This window comes from Nannospalax galili, unplaced genomic scaffold, assembly GCF_000622305.1.
Source record: "Nannospalax galili isolate Female #2095 unplaced genomic scaffold, S.galili_v1.0 scaffold120, whole genome shotgun sequence".
Taxonomy (NCBI): domain Eukaryota; kingdom Metazoa; phylum Chordata; class Mammalia; order Rodentia; family Spalacidae; genus Nannospalax; species Nannospalax galili.
Genome location: NW_008350324.1, coordinates 5,102,395 through 5,110,512, shown reverse-complemented (window position 1 = coordinate 5,110,512; position 8,118 = coordinate 5,102,395). Strand labels below are relative to the sequence as shown.

General features: G+C 39.0%; 1 protein-coding gene across 7 annotated transcripts in view; it reads right to left on the bottom strand.

Moving 5' to 3' along the window:
- The window catches only part of Hectd4 (HECT domain E3 ubiquitin protein ligase 4), a 211,979-nt gene that overhangs the window by 104,118 nt on the left and 99,743 nt on the right, over positions 1–8,118 (bottom strand). For all 7 annotated transcript variants that reach the window (XM_008847507.1, XM_029570593.1, XM_029570590.1 and 4 more), the window contains exons 18-21: positions 5,963–6,087; positions 4,292–4,445; positions 3,743–3,843; positions 1,819–2,017 (exon numbers count right to left, since the gene is read on the bottom strand). In XM_008847507.1, the coding sequence (XP_008845729.1) occupies positions 1,819–2,017; positions 3,743–3,843; positions 4,292–4,445; positions 5,963–6,087 (579 nt within the window). The remainder of the gene's footprint in view (positions 1–1,818; positions 2,018–3,742; positions 3,844–4,291; positions 4,446–5,962; positions 6,088–8,118) is intronic.

Genomic DNA, 8,118 nt, shown 5'->3' with positions numbered 1-8,118 from the left:
TTATTTTGATATATCACAGTGAAAGATTTATCGTCCTCTTTTTTTTTTTTTTTTTTTTTTTTTTAAAAAAAAAAAAAAAAAAAAAAAAAAAACAAAAAAAAAAAACGAAGGAAATACAGGCCAGAAAGGAGGCTGCTTCTTCTTGGGCCAGTTTTCATGTAACAGTACTTCCCTTTCCATCATACACTTATACCCAATTGGCTGATTTTTAAATTATTTCTAACATTGTATGTGCCTGTATGATGTGTGTACATCAGTGCACACATGCCTCACCACATGTGTGAAGGTCAGAGGACAATGTTGTGGAATCAGTTCTCTCCTTCCACTTTCATGTGGGTTTGGGGGCTCGAACTCAGTCATCGAGCTTGTGCTACAAGCACTTTACCTGATGAGACATTTTACTGGCCCTCAACCCACTGTTTAACTAACATGGATGAGAGTGATAACTCACTTGGCATTTAAATATGTCCAGAGAAAACAAAGCTCCAGCTTCTGTAAAGACCAAGCGCCGTCTTCTACAGTACATTCTGACTGTCTCACATGGCATCTAAGCTTGGATCTAAAAGCTACACCTTCAGTCCTAGATGCTTATGAGTTTGACATTTCTTAGCCTTTTGGACATTTTGCCACCAGTCAGGGATCACTGGGAAAGCAAATAATATTTTCGCCCATGTAGGGAGCCTCTTTATGCTTCATTATTTAATTCTAACATCTATTATAGGCACAAGTTAGCACAAGAAGATACAAATTACTGTTTTTAAAGGAAAAACAAAATGATACCAACTAAAGTGGTAACTTCTTCCATTTCCACTTTAGTCACTGCACTTGAACTGAAGAGAAAGGAGAAGCCAGGGATAGGCTTCTGAAGTACCTTAGCTGCTAGCTAAGATGACTTTGGAGGAGAAATTTTCAGCTCCTCCAGATACCTGAGACTCTCAAATCCTAAAAACCAAAGAGGAAGAGGATTCTACAATTCCTGGCCATATGTCTCACCATCTCAAGGTAAGCACATTTACTTTTAACCTAAAAGTCCCTCCTGATGGGATGGAGAACCACTTGCCCTCACTCTGGAAGGTCAGAGAAGACCTGTGACATGTCTTCCACATGACAAGTAGCATGTGCGGTGTGCTATTTCCATACAGTAGACTACTTAAGAATTCTGTGGTTGTTCTTTCAGATAGTACATATCCCAATTTCATTAGCCTTTCCTCATAAATTCAATATGGTGGCTTACAATTCAATAATTATCAACAAAAGAAAATACTTCACCTCCTAAAACCCTTCCTTTTCTAGATAACTGTTAAGCCACCAGATTGGAAACTACTCTTCCTCAAAAATCTAGGTGGGCTCTCTGAGATAATAACAAAGAACAAATATGTAAGAACATATAACCGAGACCTAAAACCAGCACACCTAAAACCCTTCTAAAAGGCCTTTTCCCAGAAGATACACGAGAAGCTGCAAGAACTGGGCAGTAAGACCTTTCTAGATGAATGACCATCACACATCTATAGGACTCTTAAGAGAGTAGGCAGAAAGGTAGCAAAGTCAAGGGAAGTTTTTCTCTAAGATCTAAGCTGTAAAAGCTTACAAAGGAGCAGTTTCAGCCATGACAGCACTGTTCTCCAACCACAGAGATGTGGCTCTCTAACTCTCTCAAACACTACCCTCTAAAGCACTATCTGAGGGAGGGTCCCTTAGAGGCATCTGCAGATAGAAATATGTCAGGAATGGTAACCAGCAGCAAAGAAAAATAAGAAGCACCTAAGAAACCAGCTAAACAGAAACCAGCAACAACAATAATTCATTCCTGCTTACTTTGTCATAGTCGTACTGTGATGAGCATCTGCTATCAAATCTCAGATACAGGCAGCGAGCTCCTGGGATGTGGACAGTTTCTTTAAACTTATAGTTATCTCTGACAGGGTGTACTGTTTCCACAGTCTTCCCAGCAGCCCATGGGGCAGGAATCTTTAAGCCAGTGAGAAAGCCAGGTTCTTCCTTCTCTTCTAGCATTCTAAAACCAGAGAACAAGAAAGTGGTACAGCTTAGCAACAAGGAAAAGAAAAACAAAATGGAAATGTAATACAAGTTAAAAAACTTAAATTTTCCGCAGCAAGTAGATCGAGTAACATATCCCATCATTTTAATACTCAGTAGCAACGAAAACATTTTAAACTTTTTATGTTTGAAGTTTTTACCTTTTTGCTGGTAGGTACTATAATATTTATATGATAATATATAAATGGATTATTATATTTGCATTTTCTCCTCTTTTTTCAAAGGGAGTAATGCAATTAATATCCAGAAGACTGAATTAACTCTTAGTAAAACAATGAGGGAGTAGAGAAGGACACTAAAGGACCTTGAAGATGGGCCACTTTTCCAAACCCCACAGTCTCAGTGTCCTGTGAAATTTTTTGATTTTGACATGCCAACTGTTCAAAAATTCCATGAGTCTACAAAACTGCTTTCACTGCAACTTTTACTCAAGATATGTGCCTTTTTAAAAACCCTCTTCCCTATTCTCATTGAACTTGCCATGAAATCTCTTCCTCTTCAGGTCCAAAGTGCTAACACTGCAGCAGCTAGTCACTCACAGCTAAATAAAAAGGCTGGCATGATGCTACATGTCTATAGTCCCAACACTCAGGAAGTAGAGGTAGGAGGATCAGGAGGAGTTCAAGGTCAGACTCAGCTACATAGTGAGTTTGTTGCCACCCTGGGCTACATGAAACAAACAAAAAAAAAAAGAGAGAGAAATGTAAAGGAAGAAAGGAAAACAAGAAAGGGAGGGAGAGAGGAAGGAAGGAAGGAAATAAAGAAAAATGCTAGCCATATGTGCCTTCAATCCCAGCCCTTGGGAGGCAGAGGCAGGTAAGTTTTTGTGAGATTGAGGCCACCCTAGTCCAAGGACTAGGGAGACCTTGTCAAAAAAAAAAAAAAAAAAAAAAAAAAAAAAAAAAACACGAAAAAAACAAACAAAAAAACCCAGTAAGTTGGGGGATGGAGAGATGGCTCAGCACTGGCTATTCTTGCAGAGGGTCTGGGTTCAATTCCCAGCACCCACATGGCAGGAAACAGCTGTCCATAACTCCTGTTCCAGGGGATCTGGTGCCCTCTTCTGACCTCTGAGGGTACTGCACAACATGGGTGCACTTACACATATGCAAGCAATACACTCACATTAAAAAAAAAAAAAAAAAAAAAAAAAGCCAGTCAGTCATGGAGGCCTTGTAGTCCCATCTATTTGATCAGGAATTGAGATCAGCCTAGGAAACAAAGTGAGACTCAATTTCTTAAAAGTAAAAAAGTAAGCTGGGTGTGGTGGCTCACACCTTTAATCCCAGCACTCATGAGGCAGACAGAGACAGGCAGATCTTTGTGAGTTTAGTAAGGCCAGTCTACAAAGCAAATTTCAGGCTAACTAGGGCTATATAGCTAGACTCTATCTCAAAAACAAAACAAAACACAAAATACCCCACCACCCAAAACCTGCCAAACTATTTGCCAAACTCATAATGTGTTTATATATTTACTATTAGTATATAAGAATTTCAGGCTAATTTTGAATAAATCCCTTCATTCATGTTTCTATAAATTAAAAAGCAATTCTATAGTTGCCTGTAAATTCTGATCCTGAAGTATTTTCTTTTCTCAGATAATCCTTTCTAAAAGTCACCATCATAAGATAAATATAAGGCTTTCAACCAGAAGAAAACAAGGGAGCTGTACATGTTACCTCTCATCGGGGAACAGCCTGCACTTCTGGTCTGACGTGCCACATGGGGAACAGCTCACCTCAGTAAAAACTGGACACTGGGTTTTGAGCAGCAAAGCAGTCTGAAACACAAAACCATCTGTGTATCTTAACCTGGTTGGTTCTAGAGACTAACTTAGAATTTGCACTTGAATCACCCATTTATAAGGATAGCCTGCTCTCTTTCACAAAGAGATGCTTTGCTAGTGAGTTCACTCACCACTACTTAATACTGAAAGAAAATATAACATCCATGTGAGTTACTACTCTTAGTTGAAGACTAAATATAATGGTAGGTTTCAGAGCATTATATATTATTAGTATTTTTACAATTGATCAGCATTGAACACTTACTAGATTACCATCAATCATTAACTTACACAAATAAATGAAATGTATTCCCTTAATATTCTAATTCATTTTAGGGCATAATAGTTTTCTTGGTTTCAGTAAAAGATGGTTCTGTTCATAGTCCCTCCATGGTGAAGAGGGCTGACCAGAGAGCAGGTCAACAAGGTACACAGGGCCCACCTGGCTGGTGTAGAGCACCAGCTGCACGAGCTGAGGCATCAGGGCGTCGGCCATGGTCAGGGTCTGCAGATTGGGGTGCATCAAGGACGTCAGCAGCACCGGGAGAAGGTGGCCAAGCATAGTGGCTTTGGTAACTTGTTCCAAGCCTTTTAACCTACAAATTCAGAAAAACACATAGCCTAATAAAGTTTGAGAAAAGTAACTATCATCATCCATATCTGACCAATTCTCTTAACTATTATCTTTTTAAACAGTTAATGTCCATAAGTTTCCCACCTTCTACTATTGGGGAAGAGAGGAAGGACAGAGAACTTTTTGGTTCAGATAATGCATTTCAGAGCACCTCATTGCACTTTACAAATGGGTCCTGAAATGCTGCGACTATTCTAAGCAGTTGCTATCTTTTCAGGTCTCTGGCCTCTGGGCTGCTGGCACTGTCCTGTGCTGAGACTCTGAAAGGAAGAATTGAAGGCTACAAAGTGGATTCACCCACTCATAGTCTGTGAACTCTACTCTTGGAAAAAAGCAACTGAAGTTCATGTGGGTCACAGAAGCAAGCAGATTTGTTTTTCTGAAAAAATTTATTGTGGTAAAATATACCTAGCATAACAATTAATCATCTTAACCATTTTGAAGCATGTATTTCTGGGTCATAAAATAATGTACAACCATTATTACCATCCATCTCTATAACTCTATTCATCTTGTAAAACCCAAGTTCTACACCTGTTAAGCGAAAACTCCCCTCTTCTAGCCCCTAGAAACTACTATTCAACTTTCTGAATCTATGCTTTCACTACATCAAGTAGGCAGACTTTAACTTTGTTTTTAAAATCACACTCTTAATATCACATTCGTCTGTTAGAAGGATTAGGGTATGCAGGGCTTCCTAAGAAAGAAATGAACCGTGTAAGTTCTCCAAGGTTACTAAGGATATTAGTTCTGGAACCAGAAATGGAGGTCCCATTTCCAGCTTCTCTAATTACACTCCTCTTACTCCCATGTGCTACAATGCCTTCCTAACACAACCCCCCATCTACCTTCTGAAAAGGGGCAAGAACCAAGGACATGGGGGACAGCCAAGTTTACTGAAGCAAAAACTGCTGTCAATGTCTTAATGTCCAAATCATCAAAAAACACAGTACGCAACTCATCTAAAAGCAAACCATGGCAGGGATTTTAAGATGAAGGCTTAAGAAAAGGCTGTCACCATGAAAGAGAAGTTCACCTTTCTATTGATCATTCCTATACTTGGAGAAGTAGAAAGTATAGTAAAATCTTGGGGTATTGCAACAGTATCATCTTTCATGTAGCAGCTGGTTATCTGTACCACTAGGTAATTTCCTCCCAATAATAAGTGGGCCCAGCACTCAGGCACAGTTAAAAGAAAGGCTAATTTGAGAGTGATAATAGTAGAAACACAAATGTCAGAGACCAAGCTGCTCAACATAAATATAAACCAAGCTGCTATCCCTAGATCATGGCTACTGGCCCAATCTCACCTAAAGCACATTAAACAGTTTGATTGTACTTATCATTTCAACCAATTCTTACAAAAATGCCTGTATATTAAATGATCATTTGATGTTCCATTCTAAAAGGTTCTCATTTGCATAAGCAAATTTTGCTTCCTGAAGGGGATTAGGCCACAGTTGGTAATCCATAGCTCACCTCTGTTCCCGGTCTGCTATATCACCGTTTATAAGGGCAGTGGTGACCTGTTGTAGCATTTCCAGCACTTCATCACATCCAGTCAGGATCTGGGTGGCAAGAGCCAAAATACTGACCTTTAACTCCTAGGTAGAAAATATGATAATATTAGTTTTCAGCTTTGTGATGAATATACACTCACAATGACAACATGACACAATGTATTTAATGATGCACTTCCAAATGAAAGGATGAGGTGGCCAGAAGAAGCCAAAAGCAGTGAGCTCCTCTCAGATGGCAGGTAGCAATTTGATTTGGGAGGCCAAGGTCTGGAGTGCGGCCAGAAATACGCAGTATTTCACAGGGAGCGCACTGTGTGCCTTGGAGGCAAGGCCTAGCTCCCATCCCATCCAGCACAAGAGAGCTCCTGGTGGCCCAGAAACTGTTGAGGTGGAAGATTGCCGTGGGTAGTATGAGGATAGCTAAAGAGAAAAACAGAACAATAAAAGGCGCATGTATAGGCGGTGAATAAAATGAGACAAACACAACATTCTGAAACAGTAAGGAGACCTTGTTCTTAGGGTCTTAACCCATTACATTTAAAACCTAGTAAGTCTAAAACTTCAATTAAAGTAGCAGGCAATTATGGACTATTAAACATTAAAGAACTGTTAGAGACTTCGTGGGAATACATATTCTGTGTTAAGAAATACTAATTAACATCATAGAAAAATGTATTATTTTCTACTAAAAAATACTAGAAAACTAACATTTTATGTGATATCTATGTATCTTAAATGTTTTCCTTGGAAAGACTAAAAAAACCTAGCCTATTCTGCCTTTACAAAGTCTTTCTATGCCTCTATATGGTTTAATTAAGAATTTATAAAATTTAGCCTTTCAGGTAGAAAAAAAGGACAGTTTTTTTGTTTGTTTGTTTGTTTGGGGTTTTTTGTCCCAGCTGGCCTGGAACTCACCTTGTAGACCAGGCTGGCCTCGAATTCACAGAGATCTGCCTGCCTCTGCCTCCCGAGTGCTGGGATTAAAGGCATGAGCCACTATGCCCAGCTTGGACAGATGTTTTTTTTGCTTTTTGTCTTCAGAATTTCTTGGGGTCTGTTTTACAGAATTTAGGTAATTTTATCATTAAAAGAAAAGGAAATCTGAGCTCAGCTGACAAACAAGTTGGCCCATGACTTCAGCCACACTAAGAACATCAGTGAGCACTACTGACTGCATAGCACTCGGCAGCAGTGCCAGGAATGGCAAGGCTTGTCTCTAACCCTCATATCACATCACAAGGGAAACAGTATTTTCCCTTGTTACTAATTAGGAAACAAAGGCCAGAGAAATTTAAAAAGCACTGACAATTTCACAATCCAGGCATACCTGCCTGTTTGAAAACTAGTCATGTATTGAGATAAACTCATGAATAACAATTAGTGGATGTCTGACCTACATGGCACAGGTGCATATAGAGGTAGGTAAGAGAAGAGTGCAGTTTTGGGGCTTCTTTGGTGAAGTTCTCAGTATGGTCAAGTCAACACATTAAGGAAGAATAAAGTTCTTACCAATTTCCCCACAAAAATGGTTAATTTTCGTTTTGTTTTGTTTTGTTGTTGTTTTGAGACAGGTTGTCAGGTAGGCTGGCTTTGAACTCACTATATATCAGGTGATGATCTTGAATTTCTGATCTTCCAGTCTTCATCTCCCAAGTGAAGGGATTACAGGTGTGCACAACCACACCAAGTTTTGGATTTGTTTGTTTGCTTCTCCAGTGTTTTCTGTTTGGTTTGTTGTGTTTGAGGCAAGATCTCACACTATAGTTTAGGCTGGTCTGGAACTCACTATGCTACCTTAGCCTCCCAAGTGCTGAAACTACAGATGTGCAACAACTTAATCAGCTCACAAAGGTGAAATTTTTAACAACTATGCAAATAACCACCTTGAGCATCTATCAAAATCATAACAACTACTACTTAAAAAAAAGATCTGTGGACTGCTACAAATTATCATATGGGAACAAACGACTGAATTTTCATAGAAGCTAATTTAAAAATGACAGAAAATTAAATGAACTATAGTTTAGAAATTACTCAATACAAAGACAGAAGAAATTTATCATTTTAGGAGTGATCTGAGTAAAGAGAATATAATAAACTATCAAAATATCAAAA